This window comes from Asterias amurensis, chromosome 15 (genome assembly GCF_032118995.1).
Source record: "Asterias amurensis chromosome 15, ASM3211899v1".
NCBI classification, from domain to species: domain Eukaryota; kingdom Metazoa; phylum Echinodermata; class Asteroidea; order Forcipulatida; family Asteriidae; genus Asterias; species Asterias amurensis.
The window spans coordinates 13,895,739-13,919,605 of NC_092662.1; the positions used below are offsets into that span (position 1 = coordinate 13,895,739).

The 23,867-nt window shown below is 39.2% G+C and overlaps 1 protein-coding gene across 3 annotated transcripts in view; it reads right to left on the minus strand.

Annotated features, from left to right (window-relative positions):
* Positions 1 to 58: 58 nt before the first annotated feature.
* LOC139948074 (uncharacterized) overlaps positions 59 to 23,867 on the minus strand; it is a 46,143-nt gene continuing 22,334 nt past the window's right edge. For all 3 annotated transcript variants that reach the window (XM_071946097.1, XM_071946098.1, XM_071946096.1), the window contains exons 9-28: positions 23,544 to 23,678; positions 21,136 to 21,300; positions 20,823 to 20,955; positions 20,088 to 20,155; positions 19,421 to 19,541; positions 18,772 to 18,843; positions 18,411 to 18,515; positions 17,577 to 17,714; positions 15,876 to 16,000; positions 14,788 to 14,998; positions 14,087 to 14,266; positions 13,216 to 13,435; positions 11,717 to 11,808; positions 10,943 to 11,040; positions 10,186 to 10,297; positions 8,411 to 8,544; positions 7,441 to 7,633; positions 4,785 to 5,992; positions 3,584 to 3,674; positions 59 to 2,988 (exon numbers count right to left, since the gene is read on the minus strand). In XM_071946097.1, the coding sequence (XP_071802198.1) occupies positions 2,947 to 2,988; positions 3,584 to 3,674; positions 4,785 to 5,992; positions 7,441 to 7,633; positions 8,411 to 8,544; positions 10,186 to 10,297; positions 10,943 to 11,040; positions 11,717 to 11,808; positions 13,216 to 13,435; positions 14,087 to 14,266; positions 14,788 to 14,998; positions 15,876 to 16,000; positions 17,577 to 17,714; positions 18,411 to 18,515; positions 18,772 to 18,843; positions 19,421 to 19,541; positions 20,088 to 20,155; positions 20,823 to 20,955; positions 21,136 to 21,300; positions 23,544 to 23,678 (3,643 nt within the window). In that variant the 3' untranslated portion in view covers positions 59 to 2,946. The remainder of the gene's footprint in view (positions 2,989 to 3,583; positions 3,675 to 4,784; positions 5,993 to 7,440; positions 7,634 to 8,410; positions 8,545 to 10,185; positions 10,298 to 10,942; positions 11,041 to 11,716; positions 11,809 to 13,215; positions 13,436 to 14,086; positions 14,267 to 14,787; positions 14,999 to 15,875; positions 16,001 to 17,576; positions 17,715 to 18,410; positions 18,516 to 18,771; positions 18,844 to 19,420; positions 19,542 to 20,087; positions 20,156 to 20,822; positions 20,956 to 21,135; positions 21,301 to 23,543; positions 23,679 to 23,867) is intronic.

Below are 23,867 nucleotides of genomic sequence, written 5' to 3' on the forward strand. Positions count from 1 at the left end.
TCAAAAATAAGAAATGTGCGAACACAGGAAGAGTGACTCACAAGAAATTTAAAATGATTCCATTTGCTTTTATTACAAATAATGAAATATATTTTATTGCAATGACATTCGGTCCTAATGACCCATCATTCTGAAATAATATTAAACTATATTCATCCCCTACCGTAATAAAAATATTTCATTAATTTACACTTAATATACTTATCTAAAAAATAATCAGCTTTAAAACACTTTAACAGCCATTTGGTCATCTTCTAAATAGCCACAAAATAATCAAATTATGTCAAATGTTTTATTTTCGAAAAAAATAAATCTTATATTAGCACCATTTATACTTTTACAGCAACTTTTTTTCAAGAAAAGTAATGTCTGTATAATTGCTTCAAATGAGGTTAAGTTTGTAAATAATTCAGTAAAGTACAATGGGTTGTCCATTATTATCAGCAAGATTTGTTTTTACATAATTAAAAAAACTCCAGGAATTTCAGACAGCTTAAAATATTAAAGGCAACACACAAAATTAATCAGTAAAAATTTAAGGTTTTTTGGGGGAGTAAACTTGACAAGATGGTAAAATTTGATTTAAAAACTTGATTGTGTATTGGAAACCTTCACATTTATAAATTTACCAGTCGTTTATTAATGAAAAGTATTTTCTAGTCGGACATTCAAACATAGTTAAAGGAACGTTACAGAATTGGTAAGAAAAATAAATCGTATTCATATTTATTTTGGCATTGATGCAATGCAAAATTTGTAATCGGTATTTCACTATTCTCTCGTGACCCAGATGGCCGATCGATCTCAAACTTCTACAGGTTTGTCAGTTTATGTATATGGCGGATTAAATAAAGTGCTTACACTGCCAGCAACTGTTTTGTTAGCAAAAACCAATTTTGTAATGTTCCTATAGTTAAATATAATCAAAGCTGAATGCAAGAAAGATGAAACGAAAGTTGCTGAATCCTTATGTAGTGTCCTCTTGCATTTCTGCTGGGTGAAACATTTTAAAAACAGAATTCACCTTTTTTGGACAACTATGTGCTTATAAAAAATATTCTTTTTGTTAAACCGATGTTACAAATTTCTGATCTGATCAGAGTGTGGAACGTATCAGTAAAATACTTCTGCCTTTTATACCAAGATCAAATATCGATTGATAATACTGGAAGTTCCTATTGAACATTTGCTATTACAGAAGGGTACAGCCTTGGCAAGCAGGCAATTTCTAAACCATATCTGTGTAAAATTTCAGGCAAATCAACTTCTCTATCTACGCCCTTCCCCCTTTATCCAAATTGCCCATGCAAATTTTTACAATTTTGTTCATTTAGCATGGGTTTTTTTTTCTTCAAAAAATTGAACTTAATAGTTGGTCAAAGTTACCCGCAATTAGGGCAAGGTACGGTAGAAAAATTGGTAAAAGTTTAAAAAGAATGTGTTTCGTCCATTTTAAAATCTACGTTAATATCAGCCCATTCGTCCAAAAACAGTAATTTAATTAAAGTTACAGACCACGAGGGAAATTTGTTCAGGTAAGGGCCATATAAAGGGGCAACAATGTAACCACACCCCCCCCTCCCTCCCCGGCCCATGGCCCATGGAATCAATGCTGTGGTGGAAAACAAATCATACGGTCAAGCAATAGATGGTATTTGAAAAAGATTACCAAATTTTTTGGTTGAAAAGTTAACTACTTGGCAACAAATGGCATAGATCTTGATGTTGCATCATTACATGTGAAGCTGCCACCCAGCCCCTTTATTTTGTATTAGTATTTTTTCATGAGAGATGTCCTAACATCAAAAAGCGGCAGGCCTGATTATTCGCAGAGGCAACAAAGGCGATTGCATCCATGGCGAGTGGCAGAATTTCAGACAGAAATATTTATCAGGCCCAAATGGCACTGGTATTCAAATGATCTTCAGCATAGGTCGAACAAGAGAATATAAACACCAGGCTTGCAACAGCCAATTTCTCTCACACAATATTGTTTTTTTTAACATCTATCATTATAAACAGCACAAATTTTATAAATTGTGATTCAGTAACTAGACAACAATGCTTACTCAATTGCCGATTCAAGTCATTGTGAAACCTTGGTCAGATTTGAACCCACAATCTTTTGATTGCAAGTCCTGCAGTCTAACCACGTGACCACAGTGACACTGCCTATAATATGTACACTTATTATTTCCGGTTTTACATTAAATTACTTACCGCTGCCAATGTTCGACATTTCTTGATGGATTTCAAGAGAACAATAAACATTAACACCACTTCATAGCAAACATTTCTTGACTTTGGCAATAGCTTGACATAATAATCCTTCTAATAATAATAATAATAATAAACATCAATAAGAAAACCTTTTACAAATTTTGACGGGGCAATATTCACACATTCGGATTGTTGTCAGTCTTTTAAAAAATAAATAGCTACAATTTAAGTGTCTGATCATTGATTGATCTTTCTTCAAGCAAGGTATAACAAGGCACTGGACACCTTTGGTAACTAGCAAAGACCAGTATTCCAACTTGATGTATCTACGCCAATTGGACATCGAAGTAGCAAGAAAAAAAATGAAAGAAAAAACACCCTTGCAAGGCCTTGTTGCACAAATTTGTGTGCTTTCAGATGACTAAAAAGGCTTCAGGCCTGAAGTCTTTCAATATTTGAGTTAGAAATTACCTCTCTCTCAAAAAACTACACTACTTCAGAGGGAGCCGCTTCTCACAACATTTAAACTATCAACAGCTCTCATCAAGTAAGTTTTTATGCTAACAATTATTTTGAGTAATTACCAATAGTGTCCAGTGCCTTTAATTCAATCATCTTTCTCTACATGATTTCTGTTTAAAAAATGGCAAAAATTCCCCTAAAAATCCAGGTTCTACCTGTTATTATTCCCATCCAACCTCTGTTTGCAGAACACACAAGCGTTCCTCAGATGGTGGTGTCTTCTATCGGAACCTGCATCCACACATTCTGCGCAGAAGGAAAAAAGAAATACAAGAACTGTTTAAAGGGTAGGTATACATTTAGTAATCACTCTTAAAATTAGTGGCAATAAAAACTCACTTACTTAAAAGTACAGCACCTTTCACTAGCATATGGCATTTTGAAAATTATTACACTTTGAAGTAATGTGGTTATGGACAAAAATATATATAAGTTTTTATCACAACAAATTTGAATCTGAGAAGTGTTACTGACCTGCTTCCAGATCGTGTATTCCACTTAAAGTTTATTCTTCCTGCGTGAACATTATCGTTCCGGATTTTTGGCAATATCTAAAAAATGCCACCAAAAAAGCCAACAAATAACACTGCAATATGGAAAGGTTTGCGGTAACACCATGTAATCTCTAACGAGTTGGGGTGGTTCTGAAAAGAACCGTTGGTTTCAACCAACCGTTGAGTTGAAACCAACGGTTCTTTTCAGAACCACCCCAACTCATTAGAGATTTCAGCTTATCACACATGATTAGAGGCACCTTGAGTTTTATGGAATCGTCGTTAAACAGAAAACTGTTACCATAGTTACATTCCAAAGTTACATTCCACACAACGATAGTGCATACCTCACGTGTGTGGCAAGTCCATCTCAGTATCGACTCATCATCGGCGTAGAAACCAGCACAGCTGACGATGGCTGGTTCACCTTCTTCCAGGCTGAAGTACAAATTAAAAACATAAATAGTAATTTGAAGATAATGTAAGGATGATTCCCACGGTTATCTCTAGAATTCTCAAACCTCAACAGGTGGCTCATATCCTCTTGTCAGCCCTTGTCCAGTGATTAGCCACCACTCACATTCCTGACCACCCCCCCCTTACCCCCCCCCCCCCTGTTGACCATTACATCATCTCATTTATAGGCAATGATGTCACCAATCTTATGTTATTTCTGCTTGACATCATTTCTAAATTAAGAGTTCCCCCACCACCAAAATCCTATATAACCTCTGCCCAACATTCACTCTGGGCCTCGACTACTCCTTCAACTTTCTCTACACAAGAGACTTGCCTCTCCAACCTATGAGCTAGAGGTCCAGCACCTCTGTTTCACTTGTATTGATATAGTTAACTTGTGACCAGACCGAGACAATTGTTTCAAGTGTTTTCTTCAGTTGTTATCCACCACTCTGTACTCCAGTCCGCTCGGAACACGTTTCTTCTAGTAATACTTAACCAGAGTCTTGCCAATATAATCATCTTATAAAATCTCTGCGTTACAATATGATTCATATTTTTAAAAGGTCTGGACTTATCATACATTTGGCAAAAAAACCTTACTTAGTAAGAAGTACAGCTGTGGCTTTAGATAGTAAAATCACTTCAAAGTACTGCGGTTATGAAAAAAAGATACCACTTTTTATCCCCCCCCCCCCCTAAATTTGACTCTGAGAATCTGATTGCACTAACGGCAGCCCAGCCATAGCGGCAGCTTGCAGCGTTGCACACATGGATTGGTCTTTAGCAAGGTCAGAGAAGATGAGGTCTTGCAGGTTTTCTATACAAATGTTGTTGAAGCTTGATCAATCAGGGGCCGATTTAACAAAACCATCAAATATATCGCAAGATAAATTGTATTACCAAAGTGCTCTGTGTTGTGACATCACACTTTACATAGCAACTACCGATGATCAATCTTAGCTTTTTGTGAAAGCGGCCCCAGGTTATTTCTATGAGAAACAAAGCTTCTACCTCTAATATTGTTTCGGTTTAATGGCTGAAGTGACAAGTGTTGGAAGAATACAAAATACTGAAAGTTGGACCCACCTTGTAAGTACAAGACAGCGAACTTGATGATCAGAGATTTTCCGTTTCGCTTCGATGCAAAGTTCATAGCCAGCATGAACATCCACCTCAGATGCATCAAACAATGGTGGCCTGGGTCTTGATGTGTACAAGTCACCGATGGAGTTTCTCGATAATACTGACGACGTGGGTCTCAACATGTGAGATTCCGCATCCACAAGTGACATCAGCGACATTGCGGAGACGTTGGTCGATTCGACGGCGTCGTTGGTGAAGATTCGCGACCCACGCCGCGTTTCCTCTCTCCTCTCCTGGCTGTAGCGATACTTCCTAGCTTTCTGTCCGTTGCCGAGGGTAAATTTCCCAAACATTGACTGGACTTTCTCCAATGTCTTGGAGCTTCTCGGGGATAACTCCTCATCCTGTTTCTCTACAGTTTTCTGGCGTGTCTGCCAGATTTTCCGTAGATGTTTAGGGCTGTTGCGTCCTTTCCGACTTCCTTTCCGGCCTTTCCGTGCCCGAGATTCCCGGGAGGGCTTGTTTTCGTCGTCACTACTGATGACCAGTCCTGATGCACTGTGCACCTTGGCAAGATGTGGCAAATGGCTTTTATATCTCGTATCACTGTCACTCCCTGCTGGCGATTCCGGCAACCCGTTGCAAGACTCCACGACGAAAAACTCCTTCAAGATATGCGGCGACGACTTGTCGGAATCCTCCGCTTCTCCAGTGTCTGTTTCCGGGATTACAATTTCAGCACACTTTGTTTTCGCGTTTTTCTCTGCGTCTCTAGTCTCCGAATCTGTTGTGTCTTCATCCTTTCTTTGCGCATCTTTAATTTCCTCCTCTTTAGTCTCAGTGTCTAAAGCTTCTGTGCCTTTTGTTTCTGACTGTGTTCTTCCATCTTGCGTTTCCGCATCATTTTGACCCGCATCGTTCATGTCCGCAGCTTTTACTCCCAGGTCATTGGTTTCTGAATCGTTCATTCCAGCAACATCAACATCCCCTTGACTCTTCTCCTTTATAACTTGCTTCTCATCCGATTCTACTTCAGAGTCCTCCGTCGGGCGATGTTCACCGTTCACCAGTTTGCAGCCTTGCTGGGACGCAACAGTTTGTGCCTTGGCAATTTGATAGATTGTCAGGTAGCCAGATGCTGTGCCGACCCACAATGAGTCTTTATAAGGCAGCAAAGAGATGATCTTAGACTGGTTATAACTGTCTTGTGGCTATAAGGAGTAAGAAAGTAATGATGGAAAAATTAAAGGCAGTGGACACTATTGGTAATTACTCAAAATAATTATTAGCATAAAACCTTTCTTGGTGACGAGTAATGGGGAGAGGTGGATGGTATAAAACATTAAGAGAAACGGCTCCCTCTGAAGTGCCATAGTTTTTGAGAAAGAAGTAATTTTCCACGAATTTGATTTCGAGACCTCAGATTTAGAACTTGAGGTCTCGAAATCAACCATCTAAACGCACACAACTTCGTGTGGCAAGGGTATTTTTTCTTTCATTATTATCTCGCAAGTTCGATGACCGATTGAGCTCAAATTTGCACAGGTTTGTTATTTTATGCATATGTTGAGATACAACAACTGTGAAGGCTAGTCTTTGACAATTACCAATAGTGTCCACTGCCTTTAACTCCAGGTTGGCGTAGTGGTGTCATGCCTAGCCTTCCACCTCTGGGGACCCCGATTTGAATCCTACTGGGGGCACTATGTGGATTGGGTTTTCCAGTCCCTACTTGACTTTGTGGGTTTTTCCCTGGAACAATTCTCAGGGGTTTTCCACCCACTTCTAAAACAAACTGAAATTTCTTCATTGTCTTCTCACCTTGTCTAGATGCTGAAAAGGCTTTGACAAGTATTATCATAGATGTACATGCAGATGCAGAACTGATTGAATTTGTAAAAGGGAAGGTACAAGTTTGGTAATTACTCAAAACAAATATTAACTTAAAAACTGACTTGGTCATGAGCATTGGAGAGCTGTTGATAGTATAAAACATTGAGGGAAACGACTCCCTCTGAAGTAATGTAGTTTTTGAGAAAGAGGTAATTTCTCACTCAAATAATAAAAGACTTCTAGCTAGAAGTCTTTTATTCCTATCTGAAAGCACACAAATTCGTCCAACAAGGGTGTTTTTTCTTTCATCATTTTCTCGCAACTTCGATGACCGATTGAGCCCAAATTTTCACAGGCTTCTAATTTTATGCTTATGATAGGATTCACCAAGTGCGAAAACTGGTCTTTGAAAATTACCAACTGTGTACCTTCCCTTTAAAGAAAAATCCTAACAAACTGTGATTTCTGTGATTGAGCATCCATCTTGTTTTTACCCAAATTTCAACAAATATCGTCAAATTAAGAAGGATCAATGGAAAAAGAAATTTTTTTGTGACTCATGTCTGTACATCATCTTATTACTGTTGCAAGTCGTCAACGTACACGTAAACATACACTGTTATTTTTTGTACTTGTTGTAGGTGTAAATTTGTTTATTTTGTTTATTTGTCTATTGTAAAGCTGTTGTTTTGTTTGTTTTGTAGGCTGTTCCTTGGCAAGCTCTGCTTTTTGGAACGTGTCTCCACATTCATTTATTATTTCCTGTACTTTGATGATGATAATGTAAGGAAATAAACGTTGCTTTTAATTGAATTTAAATAAGTACCTGCTTCACGATTGGTGTTTGGTCAGCCGATGTATCGTGGACCATAACGCACTGTACCTGGACGTAATCCCACAACATTAGTAAGCTGGATCCCCTGACGGTGATCCACACGCCCTGGTCGCCCAGGTACATTCCAGACACGTGGATATCTGGATCCTTGGATATTTCAAAACCGTCCACGATGTTTAACGAACTGCAAGTAAGAAGGAAAACAATTAATGAAGTGCAAGAAAATTTGAAAGTTAAAGGCAGTGGACACTATTGGTAATTGTCAAAGACTAGTCTTCACAATTGGTGTATCTCAACATAAGCATAAAATAACAAACCTGTGAAAATTTGAGCTCAATCGGTCATCGACTTTGCGAGATAATAATGAAAGAAAAATCACCCTTGTCACACGGAGTTGTGTGCGTTTAGATGGTTGATTTCGAGACATCAATTTCTAAATCTGAGGTCTCGAAATCAAATTCGTGGAAAATTACTTCTTTCTTGAAAACTATGGCACTTCAGAGGGAGCCGTTTCTTACAATGTTTTATACCATCAGTCTCTCCCCATTACTTGTCACCAAGAAAAGTTTTATGCTAATAATTATTTTGAGTAATTACCAATAGTGTCCACTGCCTTTAAGTAAAAAGAAAATGTCTGTCCAGAGCCAATATGGCTCATTAGGCCGGTGTTTATATCTGATGTCATTGGTATTAAACGATTAAGAGTATTTGCATTCCCCCTGGGTTAGCCACTAGACCACAGAGTATAGACGATGTGACCTGTTTACATTCAAACCGCCCTCTGTTGAAAAAAACACTGTATACGCCATGTTTCGCCGGGCAAAAAGACACGTAGTCATGGTAAGATTGCATACACTTTCTAGCTGGCTGCCAAAACACAAAGGTTTTGCCCGGCGGTATGCGTGCGAATCATGTTATGGTTTTTGTGTGACGTCAGAGGTCACATCGTCTATACACTTACTTGTTGACAATGTTGATGGAGTTTCCGCAGGCACACCATATCTGTTCAACTTGTGGGAGGTACAGCACGCTTCGCACAGCCGTGGCTCCAATGGCCTGATAGAAGACATCTCGAGGACTTGCATGAGATGCACCCTGAAATAACACAATGTCAACTCAATCAGAGATGAAAATTCAACATTTTGTTTGCGCTAGTTATTTATTTGGTAGTGGAAACCAGGATGGCATTCCCATACATGTAGCCTGAGATTTTACTACTCTTAAAGGCAGTGGACACTATTGGTAATTACTCAAAATATTTAATAGCATAAAACCTTACTTGGTAATGAGTAATGGGGAGAGGTTGATGGTATAAAACATTGTGAGAAACGGCTCCCTCTGAAGTGCCATAGTTTTTGAGAAAGAAGTAATTTTCCACGAATTTGATTTCGAGACCTCAAGTTTAGAACTTGAGGTCTCGAAATCAACCATCTAAACGCACACAACTTCGTGCGACAAGGGTGTTTTTTCTTTCATTATTATCCCGCAAGTTCAAAGACCGACTGAGCTCAAATTTTCACAGGTTAGTTATTTTATGCATATGTTGAGACACACCAACTGTGAAGGCTAGTCTTTGACAATTACCAATAGTGTCCACTGCCTTTAAAGGGAAGGTATATGTTTGGTAATCACTCGTAAAATTTAATAGTTGTAAAATTTGAACTAGGGATAAAAAATATTATTTGGTTTTTACCCTTACAATGATGTGTTTATATATACATTGTTTATAAGCAGTGTAAGAACTTTACCGTGTTTATAAGCACTCAGTGAAACAAAAGCATATTACTCAGGTGGGATTTGAACCCACGACTTTTGCCAGTCTAGAGCAGGTGTCTTACAAACTCGACAACCAAAATTGCCCGGTAGCAAGAGGCAGTTTGAATCCTATATTTTTAGCAGTGGGTACCTCAACGATATATTGGATGTTAAATTTGCAGCGGATAAAGAATATATAGCTCTAGATTGGCAAAGGTCGTGGGTTCAAACGTCACCCCAGTAATATGCCTGTGATTTTTGTCACAGAACTCCGGACAGTACAGAGTATACAGTGCTTATACACACATAAGTGTAATGAAATCAAACAATACTCCTAAAATTAATGGCAAAACTAAATTTCTTGGATAGAAATACAGCAGCTTTCGATAGTATAATGAATTTTGAGAACCATTTCACTTCAAGTATTGTGGTAAGGAAACAGAGATCGTTTTTTTATATCCCAAATTTGAATTTGAGAATTGTTACTGTCAGAAACGTTTATTTTTGCCGCAAATAATTAATTAAGCTTGGGCGATATCACGATATTATCGAATATCGCGATATTAATTTGGAAACGATTTTGGTATCGGATGGATTTGGTTTTAATCGAAATATCGATATATCGCGATATATCGCGATATATCGCGATATCGATTAAATATCGTGATGTATTTGCTAGCTGAGACATCTTGCACGCCATAGGTTTGGAGTAAAAACCAGAAGAATAGGTCATTAGAACACCTCTCTTGTGCCATGACTGTCTCTTCTACAACTTTCACTTGGAGTTTGAAGACTGATGATGTCAAATTTAATTAATCACGATTATATCGAATATCGCGATATATTGTCGGCGATATATCGTGAATAAAATAAATCGATATCGCCCAAGCTTATAATTAATACAACTTTTTGGTCCGGTGTTACATTGTTTGTTTTGCTTTATTGATGAACCAATTTTATCTGGCTTAGAAGTTGCCTTACCTCAATAACAGCTAGAGTGCCATCGGCTAATCCAATATAGACGTTCTTGGTGAGTGGGTCATGGACGATACTCAGTGGAGTGTCTCGTAGTCTCTCAAACCAAAGTTCCTCTCTGAAATCATACCCATCATCACAATAGAGCAAATAAGAACTCACTCCACGGTAGTAAAGCTAATAATGAGAAGTCCCCTCGATTCACAAAAGCAAAATAAGTAGTCCCGGCCGATTTCCTACCTTTCGCCCAGGTAGTAGTTAAAAAGCGGGACAGTCCTTTTCAGAACTGAGAAGTCTTCCGTTTTCCGAAAATCTACTTTGTGGTAGTAGAATATAAAGCAAGACCTAGTTCCCAAAGAGCAAAATGTACCCAGCAAGATACACGCATGGTGTTACCACAACCAAATAATATATTAATACTTCACCATGGAATGCCTAAAATCCCATACACAAAAAAAACTTTTTAAAACAACTGCTGCTTTAGGCTCAGTCAGTTATTGTGAAACGATGCGCTTTTGGTACAGGGTTTCAAACAGGCGATAGATGGAAATTTGCATCGGCATATTTTTTTTCACAGAGCTCGGGAAAGTACTGAGTACACATTGCTTACACACATTGGTGTACATATATGGGTAAAACAAAAATTAATGTTCTTCATCCCCGGTGCAAATTTCCATCTATTAAATAGGTCTGTAGTGGATTGGTCAGGGAATGCAAGTCGATGCTATGGAACAGAATGACTGAAACTTGTTGGAATACTCACAGAGTTCCGACACTGAAGGCGTAGAGGAAGTTTGAGATTGTTCCTAATAGAGCCATGTCCACACCAGCCATAGTCACACATACAATCCTATTATCCAGCTGAAACAAGCAATACATGTTACACATGTTAAAGGATTTGGCTACTTTTTCAAAATGTCCATAGATTTACATTAAACTTGCAGGGTTTGAAGATAATGATAGTGGAAAGCTTCCCTTCAAATATTACTTACTGAGGTGCTGCAGTTTTTGAGAAATGAGTAAAACAATGTCATGAAAATACGTTTGTACGTAAATGCTTACAATAATTTTCATCTCATGAGACGAAAATTATTTTCATGACATTGTTTTACTCATTTCCCCAAAACTACAGTAATATTTTCAGGGAAGCTTTCTACTATCATTATCTTCAAACTGTGTAAGTTTAGTGTAAATCTGTGGACATTTTTTTTTTTTTCCTACACAAAATGTACATACACCCTTTAAAATGGACTGCATATATGTTTATTTTCCTTAACTTTGGGATAAACAACATTAATTTCTTTTTAACTTGTTTCGAAATAAATTGTTCATAAAAAATCGGGTAATAAAGTGGCTTCAACGAAAATAGTTTGTTAGAAACACAAAGTCAAGGCTTAAGACATAGCAACTCTTTTTTTTTATCATGTCGTGAAAATATGATTTACAATTATTGGTTTATGAAATTCCTCTCTGAATACTTTCAGGACACTGTCAAATATTTCAGTTATTTCTTTTTTGGATTCCATACGAGTCTTACCCTAACTCCAGAGTTTTGCTTGATACATTTCCCGACGTCAACACGGCCGATCCAGCCCTGTCTCAACTCTCCTCGGCAAATCAACAAGTTGCCTACGAAGACAATAACGGGGTTATAGAAAGGTTTGCGGTAACACCATGTAAGGACTATCTCTAATGAGTTGGGGTGGTTCTGAAAAGAACCGTTGGTTTCAACTCGACGTTTCGATCAGTATGCTCTGATCGTCTTCTGGAGAAAAGCGGGGTTGTTTACATAGGTAAACAATTGAGCAGTTGAGATGTGCGCAATACAACCTTGCCAATATGCCACGTCAAAGTTTATGATTAAAAAATAATCAAACAAACTAAAAAAAATACCTGTTGCGACTCCCTTTACATATTTTGTCTCCAACTGATTTCATAAACAAAAAACTTGGTTAATACACCCTGTACTTCATGGGAAAGCGAATGCAAAACGAATTATGTGACACAAACAATACTTATCGCCCTGCTTTCCAATTGTGATTCAATGAAATTAATGTTCTCTGAGAATGCTCCCCTCCCCCCTAAAATAAAAAAAACCCAATAAAAAACAGGCATTACGACATACATGTACCAATACCGTGTGACTTGGGCCCAATTTTATAGTGCTGCTTCAGCACAAAAACAAGAAGGGGTTCGTCCTGGCGTTCCTGGGGTGGGTTTCACAAAGAGTTAAGACTAGTCTTATCTCGAGTTACGACAAGTTACTGGTCCTAACTTAGGACTATCCATGCAATTTGTATATCTCCTAGGACTAGTCCTAAGTTAGGACTAGTCCTAACTCTTTGTGAAATCGACCCCTGGTCTGATTGGCTGCATATTGTGCCACACCACCTTGTCTTATACTTCAAGCTCTATAATACATCACAGGAAAATACTGAACGTTGAAGTGCTCTTAGCTTGAGTGAGAGACGGATATGAGCACTATATAAGAAACCACTATTTATAATGTAGAGTGTCATGGCCGAGTGGTTAAGAGCATCGAATTCAAGTTCCGGTACTAATTCACCGGAGTGTGGGTTCAAATCCCGGTCGTGACACTTGTGTCCTTGAGCAAGATACTTTACTATGATTGCTTCTCTTCACCCAGGGGTATAAATGGGTACCTGCGAGGGTAGAGGTTGATATTGTGTATGAAAAGCCACAAGCGCCTTACAGGCAGCTCAGGGCTGTATACTCCCCAGGGAGCTGAGAAACATTAAAAGGGATGTTATTGGCCCCATGACTAGGGCACTAATGTAAAGGGCATTGATACGGTTATTGTGAAATGCGCTATATAAGAATTTGTTATTATTATTATTATTATTATTATTATTATTATTATTATTATTATTATTATTATTATTATTATTATTATTATTATTATTATTATTATTATTATTAATATCATTTTTATTATTATTAACACGGAAAGCCTCTTTCAATATCTGGGAAATATCTGAAGATTGATTCAGGAAAAGTTGGCGACTCTGCCCTTACCTTGGAAGCACTCGATGGCGCAGTCCATCTTCAAGTCGCTCATGCATCCCTTGTCGTCGAACGATAACGCAGGGTGTGGAGCAAGGCCTTCTTGTCTCTCAAACTCCTCTCGGGATTTCTCCTGTTGCTCAAAGACGACTCTTAAGATGCCCATGTAGTGGTGTTGTCTCTCCTGGATCCACGCCGCCGACGGGAAGTTGTCATTGCTCTCTTTTACAATCTGGATAGAAAAAAAATCAGGTCCATTGTGAGTGAGTGGATTTATTAATTAACGGAATAAAAGAGTAGGCGAAGAGTTCATAAAGGCCTGAGCCGAAGGCGAGAGCCTTTACCCCACTGCCACAACCCTGCAAGGTTTTAAACAATCGTTTAAGAACGATCGTTTGAGTCACTTCTCCATATAACTCAAGATAGGATTAATCCTGGCGTTTCGTGAAATCGGCTGCTGGTCAGTAGACGAATAACATTCCTGAAAGCACCTTTCTTATATCGCAGGGGAGTCAGATTTCCCTATCATTAGCACAAACAAATTCTGCTTACTAGAAAAAGGGCACCAGCAAAAATACCATCCAATATGTACCAATTGTGACTGGTATCCTGCTCATTTTTGCCTTAAAGCAGCTCTATGAAATTTGGCCAACATCTTTACGTGCAATTTGACTCCTAAGCTGGCAGACTGTGTCAAGACAGGATTGGCTGCCAATGTTTTTGACTCAAGTCGATGATGTGAACTTAAGTAAAAATTTCATTGACTTGCAAGTTGACTTGATGTTGGGAAAAACAGAGATTGACTTGATATGAGAAAAAAATTACTTGGTTACAACACTGGTAGCTGTGTCTGACGATAGTTCAAGGGGTCTGTAAGACTTACACTGACGATGGCCTCCACATCTTGGGTCAGCTTAGCCATTGACTTTGTGTCTTTGAGAATGGCCAAGATGTCTTTCTTCTTGAGTAAGGACGCCTCGTGATACTCCAGCAACGCTATCGCAAACTGGAAGAGAACTCGCAGCCCGTCAAACAGGAAACAGTCCCAGATACGTAAAAGCATCTGTAAGAACGAGATAACCAGATTAGTTGAGCCTATTGTTGAACTACATTCATTCATTCATTCATTCATCCATTCGTTAGTTAAACTCAACATTTTTTTCCATATTATTATTGTGAAATGAACATACACATAATAATAAAGATGGTCTATTGAACAAAGAGGCATAAAGAATTACTCTCTTGCAACTTCGTTGACCAATTAAGCCCAAATGTTCACAGGTTTGTTATTTTATGCATATGTTGAGATACACCAAATGAGAAGACTAGTCTTTGACAATTACCAATGGTTTCCTTCAGTTAATAATTAAGGATATGCACAATGGAAAAATACTAAGCAAATAGGTTTGCAGTGACTTCTTGTAAAAATCACTTTTGTGAGCAGTGTTGGCTATAAGAAGAGCTGGCTTGTTTTGCCTGACGTTTCGGTCCTAAGAAGATGGTCAGAGCACACTCACCGCAACGTCGAGCAGAACAACCGGCTCTTCTCAGAGCCACCACTACTCGCAACCGAACTTTACTCACGGTAAAAGGAACTACTTCAAAGTAGATAGCAAGGAACCAGTTGAGAGTGAAGGAGCACATCTCAATTCCTACATCGTTCAGGTGACTATGTAAGTCGGGCAGTCGTAGCTCCAAGATGTCCTTCAGGATATTCTGATCTGCCTGAGCGCCAATGAGACTACTGTCAAAGTAGTTGGCTGGGAAGTAGGATTCTACGACTGCAACCATACACCTACCAAAAAATATCAGGACAAAAATGAACAATAGTATTAGCTGTTGCAAACTGCTTACCAACCAAAAGGACCTATGGTATAAATGCATGAAATGGTTGGTAGCCTGACGTTTCGACAGTAGCATAGTCTTCCAAACCAACTTTGACACGTAGGGCGCTTGTGGACACTATTAATCCCTGGTCACTGGGGCCATTTGTGTCAGTCCTTTAAAGGCAGTGGACACTATTGGTATTTACTCAAAATAATTATTAGCATAAAACCTTATTTGGTAACGAGTAATGGGGAGCTGTTGGTAGTATAAAACACTGTGAGAAATGGCTCCCTCTGAAGTAACATAGTTTTCCAGAAAGAAGTTATTTTCTCCGAATTTGATTTCGAGACCTCAGACTCAGAATTTGGGGTCTCGAAATCAAGAATCTGTTTTTTCTTTCATTATTATCTCGCAACTTTGATGACCAATTGAGCTAAAATGTTCACAGGTTTGTTATTTTATGTATATGCTGAGATACACCAAGTGAGAATACTGGTCTTTGACAATTACCAATAGTGTCCTGTGTCTTTAAACAGGCATGATATTTGGTCCTTGGAAAAAAGTAGGAATATTTTTAAGAGTACAAAGCATCTCCCAAACAGTAAAACTGCGCCAAGTATTTCTATTTGGTGTTTGTCTTTGCCAATCTGTTGATCCATAGTGGTTGATTATCTCGTCTCTCCAACAAAAATAGTTTAATAATCATGACATCAGCTAGGAGTAAAAGCGGAACAAATTGAGTATCAATTGGTCCTTTTTCAAGCAACCACTTCTTTCAATTTCAAATTCGTAACAACAAAAAGAAAAACAGTTATGGTTGAAGGTAACATATGAATTTCACTTACCAGAAAGCAGTTTCGACATCCATGAAGAGTAGACAGGTTCCTGCAATGAAGTTCATTCCCTGGCAATAGCCGACCGTTGGGTTATGAACGCAGAAGGCTTCCAGAATCTGCCTTAACTGCTTAACCTACAAACATAGACATAAGAAAGGTCTGTTACAAAGTGTGCTCATAAAGGGTGCGCTCGATTAGCTTCCCTGGGTCGACCCCGGTCTGGCCCCGGTGCGTTCAAATAGCTTTGACGTCATTCCAGGGGCTCACCAGGGTCAGCCTCAAGTGCCCTGCTTGTGTGATGGGTCACTTGGGGGCTGACCCAAGGTGCATGATGTCACCACGAGAGGGAGAGTGTGATCATTCGATTAGCTTCCCTGGGTCGACCCCGGTCTGGCCTCGGTGCGTTCAAATAGCTTTGACGTCATTCCAGGGGCTCGTCCGGGTCAGCCCCCTGTGCCCTGCTTGTGGAGTGGGTCACTTGGGGGCTGACCCAAGGTGCACGACGTCACCACAAGAGGGAGAGTGTGATCATTCGATTAGCTTCCCTGGGTCGACCCCTGTCTGGCCCTGGTGCGTTTTAATAGCTTTGACGTCATTCCAGGGGCTCACCCGGGTCAGCCCCCAGTGCCCTGCTTGTGGAGTGGGTCACTTGGGGGCTTACCCAAGGTGCACAACGTCACCACAAGAGGGAGAGTGTGATCATTCGATTAGCTGGCCCCAGGTGCATGACGTCACCACGAGAGGGTGAGTGATCGTTCGATTAGCTCTTGTCAGGGGATCACCCGAGTGAGCACCGCAGGGTCGTAACGGGGAAGCTAATTGAATGCATACAATATATTGCGAGACATGGCCCATGGGTCGGGCACATCCAGCAGATGGAACAAGCAAAGATGAGAATGATCAGGTGGATGTGTGGGGTGTCTCTGGCCGACAGGCGGTCAAGTGAGGAGCTGAGGAGGAGGAGAGTCTGAGTGGAGGGGATTGGCACCCTAATGAGGAGACACAGGCTGTGGTGGTTTGGCCGTGTAGAGAGAAAGGAGGATGCCAACTGGGTCAAGAGGTGTACCAATGAAATTGTGGGCGGGCCCACACCCATTGGCCGACCGCGCGAGACGTAGCAGAGCTACGTGTCAAATGACTTGCTTGGAGTCGATGCATTGGAGGCGACAGATAGGGTCAGGTGGAGGAGAGCCGTAGGGAGAAAGCAGGCCAACCCAAAACAGACTGGACAATGGCCTTAAAACAGACATGATGAAATGAGTCCACAAAAATAGTAACATACCTCAAGGAATGATCGTTGCGCTTCAATTATACAATATTATTCCTGATCACATGACTATGTATTCCAGGATGTGGCCCTTTAAAGGTACTGGACACTATTGGTAATCACTCAAAATGATTGTTACATGTAGCATAAAAACTTACTTGGTAACGATCAATGGAGAGCTGTTGATAGTACAAAAAAAACATTCTGAGAAAACGACTCCCTCAGAGCCTTTTACTAGGTATCTAAAAGCACAAAAATGTGTGCAACAAGGGTGTTTTTTTTGTAACTTCATTGACCGATTGAGCCAAAATTTTCACAAATTTGTTATTTTGTGCATATGTTGGGATACACCAAGTGAGAAGACTGGTCTTTGACAATTACCAAAGGTGTCCAGTGCCTTCTTATGTAGCTGTTTTAAAATGTTGTTACAAAAATGGACTTACTCCTTCAGTGTCCTTGCTGTTGAAGTGGATGTTATGAGGCATAGTCCGCAGGAGATCCAACTCAATTTGTCGTCTGTATTTGTCCACCGACGCTGAGGTGCCAGTGCGATTGCATAACCATTGGAAGTAATCCTCACTCTGCCATCATTAAAACATCATTTTCATTATTTTATTTTTGTATCCAGCCGTTAAAGGAACACGTTGCCTTGGATCGGACGAGTTGGTCTCTGAAAAGCGTTTGTAACCGTTTTTTTATAAAATGCATATGGGTAGAAAGATGTTGTAAAAGTAGAATACAATGATCCACACAAACATGCCTCGAAATTGCGTGGTTTTCCTTTTACCTCGTCGACTAACACGTCGGCCCATTTATGGGGGTCAAAATTTTGACTCCCATAAATGGCCGACCATGTTAGTTCGCAAAGTAAAAGGAAAACCACGCAATTTCGAGGCAAACTTGTGTGGATCATTGTATTCTACTTTTAAAACATCTTTCCAACCATATGCATTTTATAAAAAACGGTTACAAACGCTTTTGTTTTGACCAACTCTTCCGATCCAAGGCAACGTGTTCCTTTAAATTTGCACAAAAAATAGCAAAACTACCAGAAGGGCAAAGGGCCATACAGAAACAATTTAATCGTAAATAAATCGTTTGCAGTACCTGCTGCTAAAACATAGGATTCCAACTGCCTCTAGCTACCGGGCAATCTCGGTAGTCTAGTTGGTAAGACGCTGCTCTAGAATTGCAAAGGTCGTGGGTTTGAATCCAAACGCAAATGAATATTGGTTATCCCCGATGCAAACTTTCATCTATTAAAGAGTATATCTCACCTTTTCTTCCTTGATTGATTTGACTCGTTGCATTACAAGGGTCTTCCAAACGTCACTTCTCTTGTCTGTTGGTATTCCGTTGTACACTAGATCTCTCATCTCATCCTGATCAAGTCAAAATATGTCCAAGTTAGAAATACTTCATGAACTCGGAATGTGTACTTCTGCGTTGTTTAAAGGCAGTGGACACTATTGGTAATTACTCAAAATAATTATTAGCATAAAACCTTCCATGGTAATGAGTAATGGGGAGAGGTTGATAGTTAAAAACATTGTGAGAAACGGCTCCCTCTGAAGTAACTGAATTTTCCACGAATTTGATTTTGAGACCTCAGATTTAGAATTTGAAAAAGGCTCCTACCTGTTTACACAAGAAGACATCTTCATTGGAGTTGACGTGGTCATCCCATTGTTTCCTATGCTCAGTTGATTTCTGTAAACAATAAATCAAATAAAAGAAGTAGATTTACATGTAGTATCACTTGAAGGCAGTGGACACTATTGGTAATTACTCAAATTAATTATTAGCTGAAACCTTACTTCGCAATGAGTAATGGGGAGAGGTTGATAGTATAAAACATTGTGAGAAACGGCTCCCTCTGAAGTGACGCAGTTTTCGAGAAAGAAGTAGTTTTCCACAAAATTTATTTTGAGACCTCAGATTTAGAATTTGAGGTCTCGAAATCAATCATCTACATGTAAACGCAAACAACTTTGTGTGACAAGGGTGTTTTTTTTTTCATTATTATCTCACCACTTCGTCGACCAATTGAGCTCAAATTTTCACAAGTTTGTTATTTTATGCATATGTTGAGATACACCAAGTGTAAAGACTGGTCTTTGACAATTACCAATAGTGTTGAGTGTCTTTAAGATTGAATTTTCACTCTTTAACTCGCATAAAAAGCTAAAAAGACGACGATTTTGCCATGCCTTCGTGTACAAAAATAGGCGGCGTTGGAACAGTCTACTGTTTTGGACTATTTCTAGTTTCCTGTCTGTATATTTACCCTTGATGCTGCCATGAGGTGATCCAGCAGTATCTGGCACAGATGATGGAATAGTAATGGCTGATTGTTGATTGGATGCTGGAACCCATAGATATCAGTGTGTCCCTCTGTCATGATAACCCTGATCAGGGAACAACATCAGTACATGTTAAAACAAGTTGAAGATGACATTGGGTCTTTTCTTAATAATAATAATCAGTTTTTATATCGCGCTTTTCACACCCAAAGGGCTGATTGGTGATTGGATGCTGGAACCCATAGATATCGGTGTGTCCCTCGGTCATGATAACCCTGATCAGGAACAACATTAGTAGCATTAAAGGCAGTGGACACTACTGGAAATTTCTCAAAATAATTGTTAGCATAAAAACTTTACTTGGTAACGAGTAATGGGGAGAGGTTGATAGTATAAAACATTGTTAGAAATTTTGTCAACAGTTGACTTGTGCTCAAATCCTGCAAAAGATTTGCCGCAAAAGCAACCCTGTGACGCCAAAATTTGTATTGCATACGCCAGAAGCATGAAATACACAGGAAGTATGAACCGGGCTTCATGCTGTCGATATAAATAAGTCAGCTATTCCTAATTAGTTTGACACTTTTCAAAATATTCCTGACAATAATTATTTCAGACAAGTGGCAGGTTTATGATCTCGAATGCACTTACCTTGGATCAGGAAGTAATGGGTCCTGTTTCCTTGCACTGTTATATAAAACTAGAAATCGCTTGTATTGCTGGAAGAAAACGAAAACATAAAAAACTCAAATTGCATTTTTTATTAATAAATTTAATGGGCGCCCCTGAACAAAGATAACTGTTTATGTTGCCGGATAAATAAAAAACATAGAAACTCAAAATAGTATATTTTACTATTCTTCTTATTGGGCGCCCTGAACAAAGTTAATGACAAAATGGGATTTGAGGCATTGCATGGTGAGGTATCAATATAGACCATTGAACTTTGTTTACAACGAGTGTGAACTTGTGCATTCTTTGGCTAGTCTGGCAGGCAAGATACTGCACTGGTCCTATGGGAAAGTTGACATTTTGTGTCATAGTTTCCACATAAATCCAAGAAATATGAAAGTAAAAAGCTGGACAAGTTTTATAACAAAAGACATCGTATCAAAAGTTGAAAGGAATTAGACAGCGTAATCTCCATAAAATATAAGATTTTATCTTTTCTTCCATAAGGCTGTGTACAGATCATGCCTGTAGAACGTCCAGTAAACATGTGATGTCACAGGTCACATCGTCTATACATTTGGTTTGTGGTAACACCATGTGTGTATCTACTTGCCAGGTATGTTCTTTTGAGAACATGTCTTGCTTTATACTCTACAACCGCTGAGTAGATTTTTCAGAATTCGGGAGACTTCTCAGTTCAGTTTTATTTCTTACCGCATCTTCCCAGCTTATTTCAAGTGAGATGTTATCCTTGAGATCCAGAGATGTCACCTCGACTAGCTGAGTCAGTAACTGGAAGTAATCCTGACGACTCTGAAGTAGATTGTTCTCCAAGTCCTCCATCAATCTAAGCAAAGAATATTTCACTTTCTATAACAATAGGAATCAACATACCAGCATACAAATAATAACAATAGTAGTAGCTTCTTATATAGCACTTGTATGTCCGTCATTCTGTGTCACTCAAGGCACATCATAATACAGTATTTTCCTACATGGTCCGGTGTCTTTAATAACTAGGACTTACTTGTGCTGAATTCCAATCCTGCTTTTCTCTCTCCGTCTCAGGCTGGCTTGCCGTCGTACCTCTGTATTCAAAAACCCATTCTGCTCCTGGTAGATCTTACACGTTCCTTGAAGATCATTAATCTTCTGCTGGGCGGCGTCCATGTCTTCTGGTGACAATAAATCTCTGATAGGAAAACAAAATAGCATGGCTAGCCAAGGACCCAATTTCATAGAGCTGCTTAGGAAAAATAAACAGGATACCATTCAGAAATGGTAACCACTACACAAAAGAGTGACCTTCTACTTAAGCAGAATAATTATTGCTTACCAATTGTCTGCTGTGCAGAAATGAGCAGGATACCAGTCACAAATGGTACATGTGGCATGGTGTTTTGGCTGGTAACCTTACTCTGGTATATAAGCATAATTTTGTTGTGCTTAGCTTATTTGTTGTGCTTATTTGCAGCTCTATGAATTTGGACCCAGCTTTAATACAGACAAGTGTAACCTCAAAGGCATTTTAACCAGTTTACTTTCAGGGATTCTAAATCTTTTCCCATGTGGGATTATTGTTTTGTCAAAAAGCAGAAAAATTTATTTGAAAAGGGCACTTAAGACATAATGATTTCGCTGGATGCTTTACTACTATATACCATCTTTTCAACACACAATCTTTCGGATAGAAATCAGGATATTCTTTTGAACATTTAAGGATAATTTAACAATAAATAAATAATAATAAATGAGACTTATAAAGCGCATTTTACAAAATTCAATGCGCTGGAAGAGTGCTACGGAAAAGACGATTATGAGAATAGATGTGTTTTTAATTTACTCTTGAATGTCTGGAGTGTGTTGGTGTTCCGAATATGACTTGGTAGGGCGTTCCAGCACCGGGGACCAGCGACTGAAAAGGACCGGTCCCCTGCCATTTTGTGTGTGCGAGGGATTGTTAGATTCTGGCCGGAGCGGAGTTCACTCCGGCCAGGTTTGTTGAAATTTAGCAACTCTGTAAGGTATCGTGGAAGTACGTTAGAGAGTGTTTTGTGCATGTTCACTGATGTTTTGAAGGTGATGCGTTGTTTAACTGGTAACCAGTGTAATTATTTGAGAAGAGTGGATGCGTGTGTGTATTTGGGTTGCAAGAAAATGATACGTGCAGCATTGTTTTGGAGCCTTTGTAGACAGTCAATGTCAGCTTGCTTAATACCATTGAGGAGAGAGTTACAATAATCCAGTCTAGACAACACAAGGGCTCTGGCAGCAGCGTGGCATGTGTTTGTGTCAATATATTTGCGTATTTTGGAGATGTTTCTGATGTGATAGTTGATGGACTTGCATGTACGTGTGACCCTGTACTCATTGGCATGGAGCTGTCGAAAAAGACGCCTAAATTTCGCACTGTTTGAGATGGCTTAAATGTTGTGTTGTTCACGTTCACAGTCAAGTGGCTGAGAACTTTCTGGTGATGAGGAGAAGCAGCAATGAAAAATTCAGTTTTGTCTTTGTTCAGAAGAAGTTTGTTTGCGATTAACCAGTTTTGAACATCGGTGATGCAGTTTGAAAATCTGAAAAGAGCACATTCTGCGTCGTTGGGAATGGATGGGTCGAAATCCATACAAATTTGGATATCATCAGCATATGTATGGTATTTGATGCTGTGTTGGCGAATAATATCGCCCACAGGGCTTAAGTGCATGGTAAAGGTAAGAGGACCAATAACAGAGCCCTGTGGGACGCCCAAGTGAATGTGGCTCACATCATAGTCAGCCCCAGAAACTGTGACATGCCTCGTCCTGTCGTGGAAGTAGGATGTGAACCACTTCAGGGCAGTATTATGGATGCCAAACTGATTTTGGAGACGACACAGCATTGTGCTATGATCAAGGGTGTCAAAATTTAAGGATCAGTTTAAGGCTCATTACCAAACGATGACAACAGCATCACTATTTTTCCTTAAAGATGCTATGTCAGATTTATGGCCCCAAACATTAAAAAATAGATTTGTTTTGAGTGAATGGTATTTCAAAGAGTCACCCGCTCAAAGAGTCACCCGCTCTAACGAAAAATTTTTTAACTTTTACTTTTAATGGTCATGAACCATGACAAAAATTTAAAACGTTTCTTATAAAACACATAAGAATTGGTCACATGATATATTGAGCACATTATTTCACTGCTACTAATAATGGCAGACTTTTTCGAGGAATAGCTCAAATGAAAGCTTGTAACTTTCTTGACCCCCATCAAAATACCTATTGAATTTTAAATCAATATTTTGGGGTCAAATCGGCCAAAAATCTGACGTATCATCTTTAATGTCACAAAAATTCTAATCAGCCTGAACAAATTTAGCATGGTTTCCACCAATCAGAATTCAGTTTTCAAATACAGCCCCGGATAATGGACCAATGAGTGTTGTCCTACCGTCTCATGTGATTAGCCTGTTCCATGATGCCGAGTTTGTCATCAAGATGCATGATGTCCTGTTCTCGCTTCTTCAACATCTGCTTGTACGTCTGCTCTCGATTCTCAAGACTCTTGTAATTCTTCTCTTTTTCTCTGCGAGAAAACAAACAAAATTAAGAAGTTGAGTTTTAGTTTAGGAAGGGAAAGCACCGCAATATTGGAGACAGTAGTGGCTGCAAGCTGTTTATACTAAAATGACTACAGAGTGTGAAGTGTTTAGGGGTGTCATGGCTGAGTGGATATGAGTAAGAGAATCTATAATTATAATTATTAATGTCTTAC